At 40.1% G+C, this 24,651-nt stretch overlaps 1 protein-coding gene across 1 annotated transcript in view; it reads right to left on the bottom strand.

The window, feature by feature from the left end:
• The window catches only part of LRRIQ1 (leucine rich repeats and IQ motif containing 1), a 183,135-nt gene that overhangs the window by 69,561 nt on the left and 88,923 nt on the right, over positions 1–24,651 (bottom strand). The window contains exons 17-22 of the mRNA XM_040408559.1: positions 23,668–23,787; positions 21,292–21,378; positions 20,340–20,440; positions 16,463–16,558; positions 16,290–16,378; positions 12,191–12,292 (exon numbers count right to left, since the gene is read on the bottom strand). Coding sequence (XP_040264493.1) covers positions 12,191–12,292; positions 16,290–16,378; positions 16,463–16,558; positions 20,340–20,440; positions 21,292–21,378; positions 23,668–23,787 — 595 coding nt within the window. The remainder of the gene's footprint in view (positions 1–12,190; positions 12,293–16,289; positions 16,379–16,462; positions 16,559–20,339; positions 20,441–21,291; positions 21,379–23,667; positions 23,788–24,651) is intronic.

Below are 24,651 nucleotides of genomic sequence, written 5' to 3'. Positions count from 1 at the left end.
GCAGTGCGGATTCCCAGTAAGTTTTCTACAGATCTGATTTTTCACTTCGTGAAAAACTCAGATCCGACAGTATATTCTAACACAGAGGCGTTCCCATAGTGATGGGGACGCTTCTAGTTAGAATATACTGAGAACGGTGTACATGACTGCCCCCTGCTGCCTGGCAGCACCCGATCTCTTACAGGGGGCTGTGATCTGCACAATTAACCCCTCAGGTGCTGCGCCTGAGGGGTTAATTGTGCATATCATAGCCCCCTATAAGAGATCAGGGGCTGCCAGGCAGCAGGGGGCAGACCCCCCTCCCTCCCCAGTATTAAATGTGCCCAGTGGGGCCTCACCTCTCCCCCCCCCATCATCGGTGGCAGTGCGGATTCCCAGTATTAATAAATGTGCCCAGTGCGGTCTCACCTCTCCCCCCCCCCCCATCATCGGTGGCAGTGCGGATTCCCAGTAATAATAAATGTGCCCAGTGCGGCCTCACCTCCCCCCCCCCCCATCATCGGTGGCAGTGCGGATTCCCAGTATTAATAAATGTGCCCAGTGCGGTCTCACCTCTCCCCCCCCCCCCATCATCGGTGGCAGTGCGGATTCCCAGTAATAATAAATGTGCCCAGTGCGGCCTCACCTCTCCCCCCCCCATCATCGGTGGCAGTGCGGATTCCCAGTATTAATAATTGTGCCCAGTGCGGTCTCACCTCTCCCCCCCCCCCCCCATCATCGGTGGCAGTGCGGATTCCCAGTAATAATAAATGTGCCCAGTGCGGTCTCACCTCTTCCCCCCCCCCCCCCCCATCATTGGTGGCAGCGGAGAGTACCGATCGGAGTCCCAGTTTAAATCGCTGGGGCTCCGATCGGTTACCATGGCAGCAAAGACGCTATTGCAGTCTTGGCTGCCATGGTTACTTAGCAATAAATACAAGCATTATACTTACCTGCGACTGCGAGCTGCGATGTGTGTCCGGCCGGGAGCTCCTCCTACTTGTAAGTGAAAGGTCTGTGCGGCGCATTGCCTATAGACCTGTCACTTACCAGTAGGAGGAGCTCCCGGCCGGACACACATCGCAGCTCGCAGTCGCAGGTAAGTATAATGCTTGTATTTATTGCTAAGTAACCATGGCAGCCAAGACTGCAATAGCGTCTTTGCTGCCATGGTAACCGATCAGAGCCCCAGCGATTTAAACTGGGACTCCGATCGGTACTCTCCGCTGCCACCAATGATGGGGGGGGGGGGGGAAGAGGTGAGACCGCACTGGGCACATTTATTATTACTGGGAATCCGCACTGCCACCGATGATGGGGGGGGGGGGGGAGAGAGGTGAGACCGCACTGGGCACATTTATTAATACTGGGAATCCGCACTGCCACCGATGATGGGGGGGGGGAGAGGTGAGACCGCACTGGGCACATTTATTAATACTAGGAATCCGCACTGGCCACCGATGATGGGGGGGGGAGAGGTGAGGCCGCACTGGGCACATTTAATACTGGGGAGGGAGGGGGGTCTGCCCCCTCCTGCCTGGCAGCACCTGATCTCTCACAGGGGGCTATGATTCGCACAATAATTGTGCGGATCACAGCCCCCTGTAAGAGATCGGGTGCTGCCAGGCAGCAGGGGGCAGTCATGGACACCGTTCTCAGTATATTCTAACTAGAAGCGTCCCCATCACCATGGGAACGCCTCTGTGTTAGAATATACTGTCGGATTTGAGTTTTCACATGTTTCCGTTTTTTGCGGATCCGCAAAAAACGGATGACATACGGAAACATTTTCAGGAACAACGGATCCGCAAAAAACGGACCGAAAATCGGGATGTAGAAAAAAACGGACGTGTGAATGTAGGTTAATAACTTAATTTTAAGTTCATAACTGTGAGTGGAAGTGTTTAGGAACCACAGCAACTCAGTCACAAAGTGGCAGACCACATAGAGTTACAGAGTGAGTTCTAAGGCGCACAGTGCATAAAAGTGTCAATAACTGCATCGTTCCAAACCTCCTCCGGCATTATCATCAGCACAAAAAAAACGGAGCTAGCAGCTTCATGGATTGGTTTGGGATGAAATAGAACAGAGATATGATCTAGGAGCTCTCATCCAACAACATTGCCTTACCTCACAAATGCTCTTTTGGATGAATGGATAAAAATCTCCACAGGCACACTGCAAAAACTTGTAGAAGGTTGCAAATGAAAGAGCAACTTCATATTGAAGGGAACCTGTCACTTTGTAGTGACAGACTTGCTGATTTCAGCAGTTTGTCACTTCTGTGATGGCAGTAAGTAGTTTTAGAGTACTGACATGCTGAACACTGTGGCAAGTGCCAGCGTTGCGAAGAAGAGGAGTCCGATCAGGCCACTCTTCCCCTACCTTTGGATGATGAGTAACAGGTTTGTTTCCTATGGACAACAGGAAAATCTCCACAGGCCACCCTTGCCTTCAAACCAGCGTCAATTCTTCTAGGTATGCTTGCATTCAGGCCTCATGCACACGACCGTTGTTTTATTCTGTGTCCGTTGTTCAGTTTTTCGTGATTTTCTGCGGACCCGTTGACTTTTAATGGGTCTGTTGAAAACTCAGCTAATGCACCGTTTGTCATCCGCGTCCGTGATTCCAGTCCGTCAAAAAAATATAACCTGTCCTATTTTTTTCACGGAAAACGGTTCGCGGACCCATTCAAGTCAATGGGACCGTGAAAAAACGCATAGGACTCATCTTTCTCACAGTACTGGAGCGTGCTGCAGGGGTGGACATTTCAGTATTGTAAAAGTACTGACAGAAGTGACAGACCAATGAAATTAGCGGGTCTGTCAAAACACATAGTGCTGGTGAGATGGAACATTTAATGCTTATGAATTTAGATTGGGATATCATAACAGTTCCTGTTGGTATAATGTAGTGTCCCAACAATTGTTTTCATATATATATATATATATATAATATCTCACAAAAGTGAGTACACCCCTCAAATTTTTTTAAATATTTTATTATACTGTATCTTTTCATGGAACAACACTGTAGATATGACACTTTGATACAATGTAAAGTAGTCGGTGTACAGCTTGTATAACAGTGTACATGTGGTGTGCCCTCAAAACAACTCAACGCAGATATTAATGTCTAAACTGCTGGCAACAAAAGTGAGTACGCCGCTAAGTGAAAATAGCCAAATTGTGCCCAATTAGCCATTTTCCCTCCCCGCTGTCATGTGACTTGTTAGTGTTACAAGGTGTGTTAAATTTCGGTGTTATCATACTGGCCACTGAAAGTTCAACATGGCACCTCATGGCAAAGAACTCTCTGAGGATCTAAAAAGAATAATTATTGCTCTACATAAAGATGGCTATAAGAAGATTGCCAACACCCTGAAACTGAGCTGCAGCACGGTGGCCAAGATCATACAGCTATTTAACAAGACAGGTTCCACTTAGAACAGGCCTCACCATGGTCGACCAAAGAAGTTATCCAAAATTGATGTATGAGTGCTGCCAGCATTGCTGCAGAGGTTAAAGGGGTGGGGGGGTCAGCCTGTTAGTGCTCATACCATACGCCGCAAAATGCATCAAATTGGTCTGCATGACTTTCATCCCAGAAGGACGTCTCTTCTAAAGATGATGCACAAGAAAGCCCGCAAACAGTTCGCTGAAGACAAGCAGAATAAGGACATGGATTACTGGAACCATGTCCTGTTGTCTGATGAGACCAAGATAAACTTATTTGGTTCAGATGGTGTCAAGCATGTGTGGCAACAACCAGGTGACGAGTACAAAGAGAAGTGTGTCTTGTCTACAGTCAAGCATAATGGTGGGAGTGTCATGGTTTGGGGCTGCATTAGTGCTGCCGGCTGTGGGGAGCTAAAGTTCATTGAAGGAACCATGAATGCCAACATGTACTGTGATACTGAAGCAGAGCATGATCCTCTCCCTTTGGAAACTAGGATGCAGGGCAGTATCCAAACATGATAATGAACACACCTCCAAGACGACCACTGCCTTGCTAAAGAAACTGAGGGTAAAGGTGCTGGACTGGCCAAGCATATCTCCGGACCTAAACCCTATTGAGCATCTGTGGGGCATCCTCAAGTAGAAGGTGGAGTAGTGCAAGGTCTCTAACATCCACCGGATCCGTCATGTTGGATGGAGGAGTGGAAGAGGATTCCAGTGGCAACCTGTGAACCTCTAGTGAACTCCATGCCCAAGTGAGTTAAGGGAGTGCAGGAAAATAATAAAGTGGCCACACAAAATATTGACACTTTGGGCACAATTTGGCAATTTTCACTTAGGAGTGTACTCACTTTCATTGCCAGTGGTTTAGATATTAATGGCTGTGTATTGAGATATTTAGAAGCACACCATGTTATACAAGCTGTACACCGACTACTTTACATTGCATCAAAGTGTCATATCTACAGTGTTGTCCCATGAAAAGATATAATAAAATAGTTACAAAAATGTGAGGGTTGTACTCACTTTTGTGAGATACTGTATATTTATACACACTGTAAGAAGGCACAAGCTCCCATAGTTGACGATAGATATGTGTCACTAATATGTGCCTAGCATTGGTGAAGTGAACCGGTAATGTTTTGTAAGTAACCCTAGGTTACTGACACTTATTATAAGCCAGGAAGCCCTGGAGAGCTGGGGGGTGTGGTTCCTAGTCTGAAAGTGTGCTATACTGTGTGCAGAGCTTGGTGGAGTTGCTTCGGCAGAAAGTCTGCTATTGCCACATCTTTCTTCCCCTTCATGCCGGGGGAAGGATAGAAACCAGGAACTACAGAGGATTATTTCTGGAGTTGCCATTTGGGCTGGTCACCACAATACATACATACACACACACACACACAGTACTGTGTAAAAGTTTTAGTCAAAATGCTGTAAAATAAGAATATTTTAAAAGATAGAAGTGTTAATCATTTATTTTTTATCAATTAACAAAATGCAAAGTGAATAAACAAAAGAAAATCCAAAGCAAAGCAATATTTGTTGTGACCACCCTTGCCTTCAAACCAGCGTCAATTCTTCTAGGTATGCTTGCATTCAGGCCTCATGCACACGACCGTTGTTTTATTCTGTGTCCGTTGTTCAGTTTTTCGTGATTTTCTGCGGACCCATTGACTTTCAATGGGTCCGTTGAAAACTCAGCTAATGCTCCGTTTGTCATCCGCGTCCGTGATTCCAGTCCGTCAAAAAAATATAACCTGTCCTATTTTTTTCACGGAAAACGGTTCGCGGACCCATTCAAGTCAATGGGATCGTGAAAAAACGCAGAGGCACACAAGATTGTCATCTGCGTCCGCGCGTCCGCTTCCGTTCTTTTCCTATCATTTGCATGGCAAATTTGACTTAGACTTTTTTTTACTTTCCTTCATGTCTGGTGATCCTCCAACAATAAAGGAAGACACACGGAAACAAAAATGGAAACGGATCACGGAACAACGGAATCCCATTTTGCGGAACGGAACACAACAACAGTCGTGTGCATGAGGCCTAAGTCAGGGATTTTGTAGGATTATAATCAGCTGTGTGATTAACCAATTATATCAAACAGGTGATAATGATCTTAATTTTAGATGTAGATTGAAACCCAGTCATTAACTGGAAAACAAACAGCTGTGTAGGAGGAGTAAAACTGAGGAACAGCCAAACTCTGCTACAAAGTTGAGTTCGTGGAAGACAGTTTCATGTCACAGGTCATACAACACGAAAGGACTGAGTACAGCAACAAGATACAAGGTAGTTACAGTATACTGCATCGGTAAGGTCTCTACCAGGCAAAGATTTCAAAGCAGATTGGGTTTTCGAGATGGGCTGTTCAAGTTTTTTTGAAGAAGCACAACAAAACAAGCAATGTTGAGGACCATACATGCAGTGGTTGGCCAAGAAAGCTTAGTGCAGTAGATAAAAGACACATCATGCTTACTTCTCTTAGAAATCAGAAGATGTCCAGCAGCCCAGAACTTGCAGGACACAGGTACACCGATCAACTGTGTGGAGAAGTCTGGCAAGAAGTGGTCTTCATAGAAGTACTGTGGCAAAAAAGCCATACCTTCAAAATTTGAAATATTTGGCTGTAACAGAAGGCACTTCTGTTTGCTGACGAGCTGGAGGGAGGTACAATAATGAGTGTCTGCAGGCACCAGTGAAGCATACAGGAGGCTTCCTACAAGTTTGGGTCTGCATTTAGCAAATGGAGCTGGGGATTTGGTCAGCATTAATGGTGTCCTTAATCCTGAGAAATACAGGAAGATACTTATCTATCATGCAATACCATCAGGGAGGCGTCTGGCTCCAAATTTATTCTGCAGTAAGTCTACATTCACAGAAGATCTGTGGTTATTGTCCACGATGCTTGGAACAACTTAATTGCCAAGTACCTTCAAAAAACTGTGTGCAAGTGTACCTAGAAGAACTGATTCTGTTTTGAAGGCAAAGGGTGGTTACATCAAATACTGATTTTATTTAGTTTTTACTTTTATTGATTTAGTTTACACTTTAATTGATAAAAAATAAACTATTAATACTTCAATTTTTGAGGGCATTCTTACTTTGCTGAATTTTTTCACACCTGCCTAAACGTTTAACAGTTTTAACAGAATATTTTTCCAGCACTACATGGAATGGACTTCAGTAATTGATGATAGACCCTAGCAATGCACAAAATCCAATTTGCAACCAGATGATGCAACAAATCATGACTACTGTAACCAATTCTTATTTTATCATTATATTGTATCTCACAATAAAAAGAAATAAAAAAAAATAGACAAAAAATAGAATTAGTTTACTGGCTACGGTGGGGTTGATTGGTCAGATGTTTCACTGACAATCCAGGAGGGTTTGGACTCAAATTCAGAGACTGGCAAATACCCTAGATTCATTTCACAAAAAAACTGTTCAATGGAAGAACTAAAAAATGAGAATTTGCTGTATTGAATACATCTATGGCAATTTATTGTTATACAACAATGACTGTACCACAAAAAAATTGTGAAAGATGATCTTTAACCCTTTCATTATGGGTGTGTTTTAGGCCTTAAAGCACACAGATTTTTTTTTTATTCTTATTCTCCATAATATTAATCTTCATAAGTTTCTTTGTTATTTAAAACAGTAGCTGATCATTTTAATTTTTGTAATTCTTATTTAGGGGAAATGGTCAGAAACAAAAACAAAATGCATAAAAAAAAATAAAAAATTCATGTTGTTTTAAGGTAGAAATAATATTTCCTCAAAAAATGAACCTATAATTCTCCCGGGCATATTAATGACAAAAGTGTACAATGCATTTGGAAAGTCTTCAGATCCTTTCACTTTTTTAATTTTATGTTGCAGTCTTGTGTTAAAATAAAAATAAAATCAGATTTTCCTCTGTTAGGGTCCACTCAGACGTCCGTAGGTGTTTTGCGGTCCGCAAATTGCAGATCCGGAAAACACGGACAACGGCAATGTGCGCTCCGCATTTCTTGGACCGCACATTGCCGGCACTATAATAGAAAATGCCTTTTCTTGTCCGTGTTCTATTTTTTTCGGGAACGGAATTGCGGATCCGGAAGTGCGGATGCAAACAGCACATAGTGTGCTGTCCGCATCTGTTCTGGCCCCATTAAAAATGAATGGGTCCGCACCCGTCAGCAAAATTGCGGAACGGATCCGGACCCGAGTTGCGGACGTGTGAATGGAACCTTAATCTACACTCAATACCCCATATTGACAAAGAGAAAACAGAAATTCTGACATTTTTGTAAATTTACCAAAAACTAAATTCAAATGAGTATTCAGACCCTTTGCTATGACACTTGAAATTTAGCTCTGAGGACCTTCCATTTCTCTTGATTATCCTTGAGATGTTTCTATACCTTGATTGGAGTCTAACTGTGGTAAGTTCAGTTGACTGGACATGAGTTGAAAAGACACAGCCCTGTCTATATAAGGTCTCCCAGCTGACAATGCATATCAGAGCAAAAACCAAGCCACAAGGAAGAAAGAACTGCCTGTAGAGCTCACAGACAGGATTGCGTGGAGACACATACCTGGGGAAGGATATAAAAAACTTTCTGCTGCACTGAAAATTCCCAAGGACACAGTGGCTTCTATAATTCTTAAATGGAATCGTTTTGGAACAACCAGGACTCTTCCTAGAGCTAGCCGCCACACCAAACTAAATAATCAAAGGAGATGGCTTCCATGTGTAGATGGGGAAACTTACAGAAGGTCAGCCATTACTGCAGCACTCCACCAATCTGGGTGTTTTACGTCAGAGTGGCCAAGAAAAAGTCTTTCATCAGTCAAGACACATGAAAGCCTGTCTGTAGTTTGCAAAAGGACCTAAAGGACTCTCAGACTGTTAAAAAAAAAAATTCTGGTGTGATGAAATGAAGATTGAACTTTTTGGCTTCAATTTTCAGCATCATGCCGGCCCAATACCATCCCTACGGGGGGGGGGGGGGGGGGGGGGGTGGGGGTTCATCTTCCAAAAAGACAATGATACTAAGCACACACCCAAGACAACACAGGTGTGGCTTAGTGTCAACTCTGCGAATGTCCTTGAGTGGCCCAGCCACAGCTCTGACTTTAGAGAGACCAGAAAATGGCTGTTTACCAACGGTCCACATCTGACCTGAAAGAGCTTGAGACGATCTACAGAGAAGAATGGCAGAAAATCCTCAAATCCAGGTGTGCAAACCTTGTGGCATCGTACCTAAGAAGAACGGTGTCTGTAATCTCTGCCAAAGGTGCTTCAACTAAGTCTGAAGTAAAGGGTATAAATACTTATGTCAATGCAAGATTAAAATTTTTCCTTTTCAATAAATTGTTAAAGTTTTCGAACATTCTGTTTTCACTTTGTCATTATAGGGTATTGAGTGCAGAATGATGGGGAAAAACTTGATTTTTCATTTTATTTTATCAAAAGGCTGCAACATCACAAAATGGCAACAAAAGTGAAAGTCCCAGCGGACGCTCTTTGTCTTAAAAAAATCTCTTTCTTTATCACATCAATGCAAATACATCAATAGATTTTTTGCTACATTTCCATTGGAGAGATTCCTTTCCCGTGCCGACGAACTGGAAGCCAGTTACTGACCATTTTTGCAAGTTAACAAAAGTGAAAGGACCTGAAGACTTTCTGAATGCATTGTACATTGTGCAACCTATAATATCATCAGAGCATTGAGAACAAAGATCTATTATAGTTTTGGATGTATCCTCCTCCCTTAATTTTAGATAGGAGATTTTGTACGTATTAGTTATTTATATTTATTTGAAGGGGTTACATTTCATGTATATATTTTATATGCAATATAAAGGGGTTAAACTGTATGTATATAATTCATTTGCATTGTATTCTCTTGGCTGGTACACAGATCCTGCAATTCTAACTATACTAAAAAGAGCTGTTAACTGCTTTTTTTCAATACAAATGTATGGGAGAATCATATACTACAGAGTATATTGTTTATGGCAGTCTATGGCTAACGTATGCAACTCTCTAGGCATGTGTGAATAGAGAGTTCTAGCTCTCATATGCCAGGACTTTTGATATGTGCAGGTAATTCACTTATCCTCAGTTGTAAGATGTGGCAGTATACAAAGCATCGCCTATGTATCCACATATGCATGGTGTTTAAATGGCTTTTCAGTGAACATTTCTGTTTTGTGTTGTTTTCTTTTTAGTAGTAGTAAACTTCCTTTTGTGAAAAAGTGTCCAAGCGTCTATTACAACTATCTTCATAATTAATAACCTAAATTGATCCATGCAACAATAACTGATCTCCCAGACATCACTTCTTATTCCAAAAGCCTTTCTGAGATGACCTATAAAGAATATAAGAAACCTATATAGAATATCACATTTCCTGGTCTTTTGGCCTGACTGTCTGTGTTCAGTTTGATTTTCCCCTTAGTTAGGGCTTTATGTCTGTATTGCTTTCCTAACCCTGACATTGAAGAGTAATGGAATTATGTCATTTTTTTTTACCATAGGCTTTCTTGCCACCCGTCATCTGTATTCAATGAATAATTGTTATTGTTTTGGCCCTTTGGAGCCTCATTGCTCTTAGGTGTAAATGATATTGGTCTAAGCTTCAGTTGTCAATTAGAGGATCTCTTATCTTATTTTTTTTTAAAGATCCTTCAGGGCTGTCATCAATATAGCGAGATAGCATTATTAAAAAAAAAATGTTGTGTACGGTTTGAGCTAATAAGAATTTTTGGCAAATGATAAGCAGTGCAAATCAAAATCAAATTGATAACATAAAAGGCAATAAATGAAATTATACAGAAGTGATATGGAGATACATAATAGAATATGTAATGTTAATATCATCCGCAGTCTTTTATTAAATGCCAAACATCTTTTTTATTTTTTTACAGATTCCCTGGTATCCATTTTTTACACAATTTAATACAATAAATGAAACTGACATTGTTATATTTCATTCTATCATGTATGTAAAACCAGACAATACAGCAGCTTGAATTATTAATAACTGTTTGTATATATTTTAAGATCTGTATATGCATAATCTTTCATTTGTTCTCCAGACTTCCTAATGTTTCAGTATTGTTTTAAAGTCATTATTTAGCAACCATCCTCACTGTCAGTAGGTGATACCAAGAAATCTCATGTTCAGGAGATCTGGTAGTATCATTTACTACAGAGCCAACGGGCTGCTGGCACATATTCAAAACTGCCCATTCACGCTCCTGCATTTACTCAAGCAGGATGAAATGAAGTCCCCAGTTCTGGGATGTGGCTTGTCAGGTAAGTGACCCTTTGCTTAGTTTTTTAAGCCTTAAGCAAACAGTGGGAGCATATGCAAGAACCTGTGCAGTGGCAAAAAACATCTCAGTACAATCGTGTCTCCATACAGCACTGTGATATTGTAGTATTACGCCTTAGAAAGAACACTGCTTCTAGGGGATACAATCCTCCTCCTAACATGGCATCTGATGGAACCTGACAGTGGAGGTACACTACGCCCGCCCTCCCCCAGACTTCTACTGGTGATGTGCCCTATGGCTCCAAACAACAAAAGAAAATGTGTCATCAACTATTTTATCTGCCAGTTAAAAGCAGATAGTAACACTTATCCTTATTTTCTAATCTGTTTTTATTTTTTGATTACAGATTTATTTATTCTATTTCCTGAACATGATTATTAGGCGGCCATCTTCCCTGAGCTGTTCTTAGCAGCATTTAGAAAGCATTAAGAAAATTGCTTTAAGGCAGCCCCATGGGCCATAGACACAATGGTCTGGAAGGCACTTCATTGACTCCTTTTTTTTTTTTACGTTTTCGCATAAAATAAAATAAAACTGAATTATTATAAAAAAGCTCTTTGATGCTATTTTTGATAGTGGAGCTCTAAACTACTCCACACACTTCCCATCTAATTGACTTCTAAATTTTACATGTCCCCTATTTGCCACTTGTCATAACCTACAATAAAGTAATGCAGACAATGGCTGAACTGTTTGTTGCATATATTGTTTTTCATATATATATATAAAATTTGCTGCCTTGCACAATTTCTTAGTCTGCAATTCCTTGCTCAAATAGATTAAAACTTAGATTTACTATCATTCTCTGAGGGCATAAGAAGAGAGTATAAAATATTGTAAATGGGTTTCCATCACACTTAGAAAGCTAGTATAGGTGTTGATATTTGCATGGCTACAAAAATGCTTTATTTGGCATAGCCAGCTGAAATTAAGCATACATTTTCTGAGCCCATTACGGAGAACAAGGAGATCAAATGGAGTTAGCCAGTAAACCTCAATTTTATGAGGAACATCTTGCTGGAAGGGGCCAGTGTCAGGGTCAAACTGAGAAACATTCGGATGATCTCTTTACATACATTAGTGTACTCCCTAAATACAAACCCCACAGTGCTACTACTCTTCACATTCTTGCAGATCTGAGACTCTAGATTAATAGTAAGATAATTACAGAAGATAAAGAAGAAAAAGAATTTCATTTATTCAGCTGTTTTATGGACAATGATAAATGTCAGATACAGAATGCTTCCCATTATATACATGAAGTGCAATAAAGAAAACATTTTACATATATTTATATATATATATATAATAAATGTAAAAATATCTACAATTTTCTCTATTGTTGATTAAGAAAAAAAATATATAGAAAAATCAGTACAAATAGGCAAATAGATAGAAAATTAGGTACTAACCTCGAAAGTACTCTATTTTTGTTGGCTGAGCCTTCCTTGGTGGCATTACTGGGGCATGTTTATTTTCATTATTTTTGAACAACGCCAGGCGCACAGCTGGGTCTAGATGAAAAGGTACATGTTAAAATTTAAAGGGTATGATTTGTTTTGCTCTTGTAGAGGTTAAGTTACTCTTTCTAGGTCTAAAAGGCAACAAGGTTTCATGTAGGTTCAGAACAAAATACAGTGTCCCCAAGAAAATATCCTCTGAGAGTAAAAAACATTCAACAGCAGACAAAAAAATGTACTTTCAATCCAAATATTCTGTGAACGATATCACACTTAAAATCCCAACAGCTATTAACACAAATCTTAAACTGCTAAATTCGTTTTTTCCTTTTTTTGCCTACTAAAAATTGCAAGCCAAAAATATGTAAAGGAATGCTCCAATCTGCACCTTCTAAAACAATGGAATTACTTTTGGTGTTTTCTAGTTCTGCATAATAAAAGAAAATAAAGCATACGGAGATGAATATAATGTACAGATACAGAAATTAAGAGTAATAATCCTAGTTTTAGTGCTAATGATGAATTTTACACATAGAAGGTAAGAGTTTCACTATATAGGTCCATGTAGTTAACAGAAATGTTACCGACTAAACTGCAGTCTCTAATCAAAAATCAAGAGCGTAGATGCAAAATTCTTTAACATTCTGAAGTCTTGAATCAATTTTTCTAATACAGTTTCATCTTCAAAGCATGTCTGTGCTATGATGCTTCTCATTTGTTAGGGAAGAGCCTAATTTTTTAAAGACTCCATTTGAAAACCACTGGAATTTGAACTTAAGACTAGAAGCGATACAAATAGTACATCTTACAATCAATGTGCCTTTCTGCTCGGCAATGTAGCATTTATTTTGTATTGTACTGCTAATGGTAAAATATAGAGCTAGAAGGAAAATACATTGTGATAGAAAGCTGAAATAACTAAAAAGCATAAAGCACATCGTATACAGTATGTACAAATCTCAGCATCTGCTAATAGTGCAATTTAAAGGGGTCGTGTACGCAGTATATATTGATGACCTATCCTCAGGCTAGGTCATTAATATCTGATCGGCGTGGGTCCGAAATCCCGGCATATCAGTTGTTAGACGAGGAGGCGGCGCTCCATGCGAACGCTGCTTTCTCTTCACTACACTACGCGTGGTCTCCCTTGCAGCAGCAGCATAGTGTAATTACAAGTACTTGTGATTACACTGCACTTCCAAGACGAAGTGCAGTGTAATGCACAGGAAGCGGCACTCACATGGAGCGCCACCTCCACTTGAAGCAGCTGATTGGCGGGGGTGCCGGGTGTCCAGACCCCCGCCGATCAGATATTGATGACCTATCCTGAGGATATAAACTGCCTGCACAACCCCTTTAAGTCACTTCAGTAATACAGTACAGATATAGCTGTTAAAAGTTAAGGATAACACTGGCAATTTCTTGCTCAATTGAAAAAGAAATCAAACATTCACACACTTCAGCTGTAAGACTATGCTTTAATACATTTAACCTGTCATGATGGAGTTGTTTGCAGTTGAATGATTTATAATGAAGAGTGTAAATAAAGATATTGGTGTTGTCTATAGCAAGCAGTATAGCTGTCCATACACATTAGATAGTTGTCAGCACCATCTAGTGTCTAAGGTAGTGTCCCAATTTTCCCCCTTTTGGTTCCCCTAATGTTGCCCTTTACGCATTTTCGAGAAAAGGAAGAATAGGGCTGTTGTATTTCAACTTGCCCGGTCCTTTTGTTCTCAGGGGGGATAAGCTACCACTAAGGTGTCCGGCAGCAGCGTACTCCACTCTCCTCTTTTCAGAACATATGCATGCTTGGCTAAGTAAAAATTTAATTGGAGGAAATTAGTCTATCTACAAGACTGGTTGCAATTAACAATTCATTAACATTTTCTTTACATTAGTTTTTTTAATTCCCCACTTGCTGAATATCAACATATTCCCAAATAGTGTGATACAATAGTTCACTTAAAGGTGTTTTTTTCTGCACAGCAGTTGGCCAGGTATGCTGCTGTGCAGGAGAAATCTCAGTCCCTTTGTTCCCACAGATCTGCAGGGAACCGAAAAGTCAGTCTGCCAATCATACCGCTATGGCTTGTACTAGCGATATTCTATATTACAAGATGGGAATACCTCTTTAAAAGGAACATATTCTAATAGGTTAAGCATTAGGAAACTGTAACTCTGCACCTTAAAACCAACCATTATACACCTAAAATGTAAAAAATAAGATGCACACTGAACGTTTCGTGAAATGGTAGCCATCATCTTTCGTACAGTGTAGTAGTCAGTATATATATATGTCTGGGATAGGGAAATTAGGTTGAGAGCCCCACTGGGAAAGGGACTCATGTAAGTGCATACATTCTATGTACAGTGTTGCTGAATAGATTGGCGGCATGCAAATGGCTAAAATGTTATACCGGTGGACAAGAGGGGCTTTTTAAATCTGCTGGCCACCAGTTGGACAATCTGTAGTCATATTTTGTTGATCATTACAAAAAATGGAACACCATATTATTAGTACAGATAGTTAACTGTGCTTTAAGTAGTCACTTTAGTGGTTATATTTGGGAGGGGAAATCCGAGGGCCTTTATTTAAAGGGGTTGTGTCACAAAAAATATTCAACATTTTTTTCATGGATTTGAATACATTTGTAATTGCAAGTAATTAAAGATTTTGTGTAGCCGGTGAGCTATTCAATAAAATGTATCTGTATAGCGCCACCTGCTGTTTGTTCCTTTCCTTAGTTCTCGTCCACCTCACTGAGGTGGTCACATCTGCTCAGTTTAAACCTTCAGCTGAAACCAGCCCTATCTCCTGGGAGCGGTTGTGTCAATCACAGAGCAAGTGGTACAGCAGTAAGTACATGCCCCCTGAACTACCAGCCTGAAATAAATCTAGCAGAACTATTGGAGCAATGAATGTGGAGATATCTAGATCCACGTGAGGTACAGGGCTGGGTCTAGCTTTCTTGGAAAGAGATTGTTATGTACTACATGATGTCTGATTTTCATTTTTTTCCATCAATCATGGCTTAACCCCTTTAAGGCTGAAGAATGTGACGGAACCACGGAGCTCAAGTGAGGTAATTTGTAAACTCTGATGTATTCCATCTGTCTTCTGAAATATTAAATACATCTTGACAGACCAAAAGCGAATATAATCATGATTTTATGCCCATTTTCCACTTTACGATATTTACCTCCAGGATACGTAAACCCTTGGTGGCTACAAATTAGGCCAAAGTTCTTAGGTATATTCTTGCATAGTTTTAAGCTTATATCAATATCTTTCTTTGGAATAATAAATCAATTAAGAAGTTATTCGAGCTTTAATTACCCTTTGATCCTTTTTTACAAATGATATGAACCTATCAGGTCCAATCAAGATTTAAATATTACCCAAAAGATACTTCAAATTTCTACATACGTAACAATACAGAATATTGCACTGTTAGCAGTGACAGTGTTTGGTCAGACCTTCCAGGACGCTCCATATCCTCTCAAGTGGGGTAAGCTATGGATTAGATATGTGCAGTTTTTGTAAGACTGTACTCTAATCCTGTCCCTCCAATCAATGAAAACACAAAGGGATGAAATATAATGGGAAAGGCATGTTTTATATTGCCTGGTGGTGCAATAACATAGTACCGCAATGTCATGCTTTGAAGAGCTTTAAGGTTCTCTGGAAGGATATGCTGTGTTTGAAAGACATGAGACTGGAAAACATTGCTTATTATAGGTTAAAGACATGGAGTACACCCCAGTATCAACAGGTTCAAACTGAAATGCAACCAAACTAATCTATGAGCATCCCTCCTATGAATTTATTGTACTCGCTTATATAGCGCTGACACAAGTTTCCTATCTTTGGAGTGTGGAAGGAAACCTCAATATCCGGAAGAATCCCACGCAAACATGGGAAGAACATACAAACTCCATGCAGATGTTCCCATGTTCTAGGATCCCAGCGCTGCTAACCACGGTATTTACTTCCATGCAACCAGCACGGTACACTGATCAGGAAAATCTGTGGTTCCAAATAACTTACCCAACATTTTTTTATGTTTTGCTTGCTTAGACTTCATTTTCTGGGCTCTTTTCAGCATCAGTTGTGCGGTAGATGCATCTTTAAATCCCCTACAGGTATAGATATTAACATACATATAAGCTGCGCCTCAGAATGACACATCAAGACATAGTAAAAGGAAGTATTTCACGTACCACTCCTGGGAAATTTTTTCCTCTTTCTCCGATTTGAAGGAAATGTCAGTATTGGACTTCATGCTATACACATGTGACAGATTCTGTTTCTCCGACCTGACATCAGATGAAATAGTAGGCCAAATCAGTTAAAATCGAGATGTACTAGGGCTTTGTAGTCTGAAGCTGCCCCGGCTAACTGTTTATGCATTCCAAAATCTAAAATAAAATCTACTTTAAATAGTGGTGGAAAGCTTTATCGTGAAAGGCTCTAAAAGTCTGTTAACATTTGGAAATGTTTACATTTCAATTACTTAAAGAACATTTCAAAAATTACCGTCAGCACACAAATCCTGACCTGCACAGTAAAAACATATCTATATCTAGATATATAAAGCCGGTTCTCCCACTAAATACAAGCACTGGATGCGTTTACATGATTGAATAGGCTACAAGTATAACTATTTCCGCTGGTACACGAATTGACACAGTAACAGTACAGATGTGTCCACCCTACTGTAGCTTGGAATTAGTTAAGGACTCCAAATTCTCATGAAAAAATTCCAAACAAACTCATGACATATTAGCAAAGCCCTTAACAGGCTGCATGTCACTTCCCAACCACTGGGTGGCCGCACATAGACACATATAGCATAAACATCTCTTGACAGATTATTGAAAAATGTTTATTTTTTATTTTTTTTCTAAGTTGGTTATCTCATGACATTTTAGGATGTTTCAAACTTTTTTAACCCTTTAGGTGTTCCGCAAGAATTAATGGAAAATGGCGATGAAAACCATATTTTTTGGGTGCTTGTCTCATGTAGGGGCTTATTTTTTGCGAAATTAGGCGACGGTACTATTTTGGAGTACATATGACTTTTTGATCACTTGGTATTACACTTTTTGTGATGTAAGGTGATAAAAAAATTGCTTTTTTGGCAAAGTTTTTATTTATTTTTACAGCGTTTACCTTAGGGGGTAGGCCACGTGAAATTTTTATAGAGCAGGTGGTTATGGACGTGGTGATACCTAATATGTCTATTTAAAAAAAAAATTATATCAGTTTAACATAATAAAAGCATTTAAAAGAAATCTTGTTTTAGTGTCTCAATTTTCTGAAAGCCATATTTTTTTTATTTTTCAGGTGATTGTCTTAGGTTGGAACTCATTTTTTGTAGGATGCGGTGACGGTTTGATTGGTACTATTTTGGGGTACATATGACTATTTACTTGCTTGGTATTACATTTTTTGTGATGTAAGGTGATAAAAAAAAAATTTGGGGCAGCAGAGTTTTATGGATGTGGTGATACCTAATATGTCTATTTTTCTTTTTCTATTTCTTACAACTTTATATGTGTATAATTAGAGGAAAGGGTCATTTTTTTTTCTTGAAACGTTATTATTTTTATTATGAAAAAACCTTTTTAAATTTTTTTTTTACTTTTTATTTTTGTCCCACTGTGGGACTTAAACTTTTGGTGGTCTGATCCACTCTGTAATATATAACAGTACATGTGTATTGTAATGCATTGCCTGTCAGTATATTACCAGTGGCTGGATCTCCTAGGCTTCGATAGAAGGTGAGGCTCGATGCCTGTGTAAAGCATTGGGCTGCCTTCTCACCCATCTGGTCCCTGTCACTGCAGTGCAGGGACCTGTTGCAGAACCTTACACACCGCAAACACCTTCTATGCCGCGGTCAGCACTGTCCTCGGCATAGAAGGGGTTAATCCGTCCGCATTGGCTTTTACAGCCCCTGCACTGATCAGTATGACGTACTAGTACGTCATATGTCGGGAAGGGGTTAATGATTTAATCTGTCAGCTTTCCAAGGGAATATTGGTATTTTTTTTTGCAAAATTAACTCTTCACTCTTTCCATAAACTACAAGGCGACTTGGGCATTCTGAGTGATTGGGCATCGACTTGGCAAATGGGATTAAATGTGGATAAATGTAAAGTTATGCATCTGGGTACTAATAATCTACGTGCATCATATGTGCTAGGGGAGGTAACACTGGAGGAGTCCCATGTAGAGGGGATTTGGGTGTATTTGTAGATCGTAGATTAAATAGCAGCATACAATGTCAATCAGCTGCTTTTAAGGCTACCAGGATATTATCATGTAATAATCGTGTCAGGGATCAGCAGGACAGGGATGCAATATTAACACTTTGCAAAGCTTTGGTATGGCCTTATCTGGCATATGCAGTTCAGTTCTGGGCACCAGTTTATCTTAAGTGGTCTAACTAGCGCTCTATACAGCGGGATCACAATCTCTCTCTTCCTGCTGGTTATACCTCTAGCTATACAGCCAAGCATCCTACTTGCTTTCCCTGCTGCCTGTCCACACTGTGCACTCATTTTGAAGCTGTCTGATATCAGGATACCTAAATTCTTCTCTTTGGAAGCCCTCACTAACACAGAGCTGCCAATTCGATATTCAGACTGAGGGTTCCTTCTTCCCAAGTACATTATTTTACATTTGGAAACACTGAACTGCAGTTTTCATTGCTTGGACCATTTATCTAGTGAAGCTAAATCTTTCTCCAAGTTACAAACCCCTCCAAGAATATCAACCCTCTTACACACTTTTATGTAATCGGCAAAATGACAACCCTTACCTACCAAACTTTCTCCTATGTCACCTACAAAAACATTAAAAAGAATAGGACCCAGGACAGATCCTTGAGTTACACCACTTGTGGCTCTTCTCTCCTCAAAACGTAGCCCATTAACAACACTCTGCACATCCACTGAACTATACAGAGATTAAGTCCAATCTTTAATAACTATTGACAACATAATCTTCAAATCGGACATTGAACATGTTTTGTAAAACCCGATTTCAAGTTTTTCAGAAATTCACCTCTTCAGATGCAAAGAAAGCCAATAAACTTGTTGGCAACGCAATAATGTTCAATATATCAAGGGGAGAAAAACAGAACTGGATCGCACATCCACAATCCTATGCTTAGATCTTATTAAACTCGCCTTTTGATCAAAATGTACACTAATGCCTCTTGTACAGCATGCACTATAGGGGTTGTACACTTTAATATGGCGCTGAGAAATGAGTTTAATAAGATCTAAGCATAGCATTGTGGATGTGCGATCCAGTTCTGTTTCTCCCCTTGATATATGCAATCATGTTCAAGTTCTCTCTGGAAAAGGAACTTTCTACATATTAACTTCTCGTTGGATTTAGCCATCAGGTGACCTATTTAAAAAGAGAAACACGTATAAGAGTCTTTGCTTCTCTCTCGGCCTCTTGGCTCGCATCCTTGTGTTTTTTTTTACCACTTTGTCAAGTTCTTAGGGAAACAGGAAAGTGTTTAGCCCATCTGCAGTGGTCCGGTGTCATGCCATTTGTCATTATCCACATTCTTTGAGGTAGAACTATTCTATTTTCTTAGTTTCTTTTGGTTACAATTGTAATAAATTAAATGAACATTAAACCTTGAAATGAGTGATAAAAGCAAACAGATGAAACTCTTTGCATAGTGTCTGCAGAAATCTTCACAGTTGAGAATGCGGTGTTTAGTCAAGGGATGGGTCCTCACCATACCTGGTCACCTATTGCACACAAAGCAGTGGAGGAAGTCTCTTTTTCCGGCCACACCAAATAAAAAATGAAACACAGCACACTTGATAAGGGCTCCAAGCGAGTTCACCCCAGTCAATCCCAAAGTCATATGTCTTATCACTCAGGTGGTTACCAGCTCAGTCTCTCAGTCTTTTTTCTGTCCAAGTGCATTAAAGCTATAGATATCTTTGTGAGGAGGAGAAGGATGACTGATCTCCTGGGACATATAATAGAGGCACCATAATTTCAGATTCTGGACAATATGAAGCTACAACCAAGTGTCAATGTAATGTGTAAAGGACATATTACCTGCTACGTCCTCTATCTAGTGCTGAACCTTCAGAAATGGCCCAGGCTTCTTGTGGGAACCGAGGTAAGGAGTATTCTCTGTCATCTTTAGCCACATATTTCTATGGACAAGAAGGTTTTGAACAAAAAAAAAAAAAAACAACATTTCTCATACAGGTAAGAGTAAGGTATTCAAACCAACCCACAGGGGAGTGTATTAGGCATGTTATGATCTATATTGATTAAGAAGGCATATTTTTCTGTTACTAAATCCACAGGGTATTATAGTATCAGAAAGTAGATGATAACCACATGCTGCTGGAAAAACTGACCTGCAGTGTGGATTTTATACTCTTTGCAAATGACAGGGTGAAATGCACGGTAAAACTGCAAAATCAGCCACAAATCCACATCGAACTGACAAATCAGCAAATCACGCCCTGTGTGGACCAACCTTCAATATCTCAAATAGTACAACATCATTGTTGTATTTACAGGAAAGAGCAAACCATACAAAGTATTTAAAGGCTGCCATTTGTTTTATATCAACATGCAGAAAACTCAATTTGCACCCAAGAATTGGGACACAATAGTAAAAGATTAAATATTAACATAAACTAGAATGCTGCTGGGACCTTGAAGGTACTCAGCTGTTGAGAGAAGATTTTTACATTGTTTGCAAGTGCTTCATCAACTAGTCATGTCTCATCCCCTGCCAGAAATGCAGCTGCCACATCTCAGAAATGTGTTTTCTTCTTCATTTATTACCTTTCTTAACATTAAGCTACTGTGAAAGAGTGTTGACTAAAGTCCAAAATAAAGACAGAGATATAAAAGAATAAAAAAAATAGCAGCTGGGGAAAAGAAGAAGTTAATGGCATATTAAACCGGGCCAATAAATCACTACATTAATCACTGCGGCACAGAGAGCCTGTGGATGATGAAAGGCTAAGACATCCCAATGACATGTTACCTTTGGTTGTTCTGGTTTACTGAAGAGATGTAGCGCTCCAGAATGGGAACGGGTAGAATCTACTGACCAGCCTTGTTCAAAAACATTCTTAAAGAAGACACAATGTAAATGCAAAGTAAATCAAAGCAATTGCAGCAATGCATTAAAGGGGCTTTATCCTCTGGATAGGTCATCACAATCTGACCGGTGGGGGTCTCACTCTTGGGACCCCCAACGATCACCGGTTTGAGAAGGCACAGACGCTCGTAGTAGAGCCGTAGACTTCTCTCAGCTTTCCCTAGGTCATGTGAAGTCGTGTCCATCAGTCACGTGGCCTAGGCACAGCTCAGTCCAATTGAAGTGAATTGGGCTGAGTTGCGATACTGAGCACTGCCGCTATACAATGGACGGCGTTGTGCTTGGTGAGCAGAGAGAAGGCCATGGCACTAACTGCAAATGCTGGTGCCTTCACAAACAGCTGATGAGCCACCGATGAGATACTGATTACCTTTCTGGAGGACAGGTCATCAGTAAAGATATATCTGAAAAACCTTTTAACAATGTGTTACACAGAACCAAGGCCTTATTTGTAAGACTATGGGTGAAATTTATCATTCCCCTCACACCTCTCTTTGGTGGTGGATTTGTGACTTTTAAATGCATTTGTGACTTTTCTAGTTGCAATCTGCATTTTATGCTGCCTTCAATAAGTCTACGAAAAGGGGGTGTGGTGAGCGCAGAGTGAAGGCGTGGCTAATTCACCATTATTTAGGCCAGAAACTGGTGGAAATAATCACTCAAATCTATGGCAGCTCCAAGCAGTCGTAGATTTAATTCTACCACTCGGACTAGTGGAGGAGGAAGGTAATTTATGATGCAACCTGAGCCTCGTCATATATTACATGCCTCATTTGGCAGTGCAGGCCCTATTAAGGGGCTATGTATCTACAGATGTGTCCTCCCTTACCTTAGCTAAAATTTGGTTAAGGACTCCAAATTCTTATGAAACTAATTCAATGCAAAATTGCAACATGTCGGCAAAACCTTTGACAGGCTGCAATTCACATCACAACCACAGGGTGGTCACATATAACATACACACTGTATCACAAAATCATGTTTTTTTTCTCTCATATTTTTTTAGTTCTTCATCTAGTGCCTATGTGCGCTCCCACATTCCTGGCCACCAGAGAGGCCGGCACTTTTTTTCCTATAGTGTGCAAGCACGGCCACCACTGATGGAATGCAGGGTAGCCGTAACCATGGAAACGAGCAGTGAATATTGTGATGGAAAACTGAATCCAGCCAGTAAAGGAGGCAATATGGACAATCACAATACATTAGTAAGTGCCTTGTATTAACTTCCTCTACATGATAAATGCCACTTACTGAAGTGACACAACCTCTTTAAGCAATGAATAGGGAATTGAAATGAAGTACTATTATATGGTGTAAAACTTATTCGGCTTTGGTAGTGCCCCCTGCTGTTTATCCGGTGCTTACGCGGTGTGTTCTCCATTCACTGCTATGGAACTTCTAAAAGCAGCAGAGTATGCTGGAATGGCTCCTTTTGGAACCCCTATAGTGATGAAGGGAGAGCATGCGCAGTGTGCTCTCCTACTCGAATGCACTGTTCTGGAGATAGCTGCGGGCCCAACCTCTGGGAACTGCTCCTATCTGCCATTGATGGGATATCCTAGCGATATGTCATCAGTGCCTCATTTGAATGGAGCTTAGCCCCGCCCAGGCCATTGATACTAGTCGTGACGTCACTGGGCCTGCGGTAAACAGCGAGAAGGCCGCGGCGCTACTGCCAGCACCGCTGCCTTCTCAAACAGCTGATCGGCGGGGGTCCAGGGTGTCGGACCCCCGCCGATCAGATGCTGATGATCTATCCAGAGGATAGATCATCAGTATAAAAAAACTGCACAACCACTTTAAGCTAGCCCCAGAGATAAAAAAAATTCTCATAAAATGTAACCTTTTTTGTTACTTGTGTGCTCATCAGCAAAGGGACATACACTAAAATTTAGCTTCCATAAAATTGCTCAAATATTGGCAATAACTGCACTTTCGCATTGTCACCTGATCCCCTTTTCTCAGACAACAGTACAGTAAATGCGTAAGGTTAACAAATAAGAAAAAAAAAATGAGTAACACTAAGTCATTATTATTATTGATTGTAAAATGAAGATAGTTAACAATAAGTGTCAGAAACATTGCCAGCTTCTATCTAGTCTGGTGGAGGAGGAAAACTGGAGTAGACTTTCCTGATGACATTGCTAGGTTCAAAGATGCAACAAATGTAACAAATGCAGAGTCAAATATCCCCCTCATGATAAATGATCTCCCTAATATTCAGGACAAAAATGTAGTTGATGATATGGTATTTCTTACTTCATCATAGGTAAATTCCTCCAAATTCACTTCTTCAAAGTCATCTTCTAGCTCTTCTCTATCAATTCCAGCAAAAGCAGCAGCTAACCTTTTACGTAAAAAAAATCCTTTCCAAGCTGCCTATAAAGAAAAAAACAAAAAAACAATGGACGTCATAGAAGAGACATAGATCATCTCCAAATACAGATTCCCAGTGTTATCCCATTAGGAAGATAAAACATCTCCGAGCTTTGTTTAATAGCTCAATGATCTGTTTTTTGAACTTTATGTGACATCTAAAACTGCAAGACAAATTAAATGCCTGCATGTGTCTGAAGCGAAGAATACCCAAGAGGGTCTCTTCAAGAAAGCAGAAAGGAATTCTTACACTCCCCTCACCGCATGCAGCCTGGGTCAACTAATTAATAATTTGACAATTCCTTTAGGGTGTTTAAGAGCCTCGGGGAAAAGATGATACAAAAAGAAAGCAAAGTGTGTACTTGCAACCTTTAACATCCAAATTAGTGCGACTCAAACAACCTCTTGTCTGAAACTTGTAGGGTTAGAGTGTCTGGCTATTAATAGGAGGGAGCTAGGGGCAGATTTTGGCTATTCTGAGAATATGGTAGGCAGATATTTGTAAGCATCCTCTTTATAGATTAGAAATCACCCGTGAAGAAAGAAACCTGCCGCTTGTAAATGGGACGATTGTTGTGTTCCTCAAAGAAATAAAAACACAGCATTACATAGCAATGACCCAAAGGTGAAAATGCTGCCAAACCTAAAGATACAATGGAGAAAAGGTATGAACACCCCAACATAGGAAAAAGTAGGGCTCCCGATTTGATAACACAACTACATCTGCTAGTAAATTATTTGCCACGTAGAAATATCATTTCTACCAAAAACAGTGATTGATCAGGTTAGTGATGTCTGACTGCTATTATTTTGAACACAACTGTATATAATATACAATAAAAAGATCAAATATTAAGATCAAATAGC

This window comes from Bufo bufo, chromosome 1 (assembly GCF_905171765.1).
Source record: "Bufo bufo chromosome 1, aBufBuf1.1, whole genome shotgun sequence".
Lineage (NCBI taxonomy): Eukaryota > Metazoa > Chordata > Amphibia > Anura > Bufonidae > Bufo > Bufo bufo.
The sequence above is the reverse complement of the archived record's forward strand: the minus strand, read 5'-3'. Positions and strand labels throughout refer to the sequence as shown.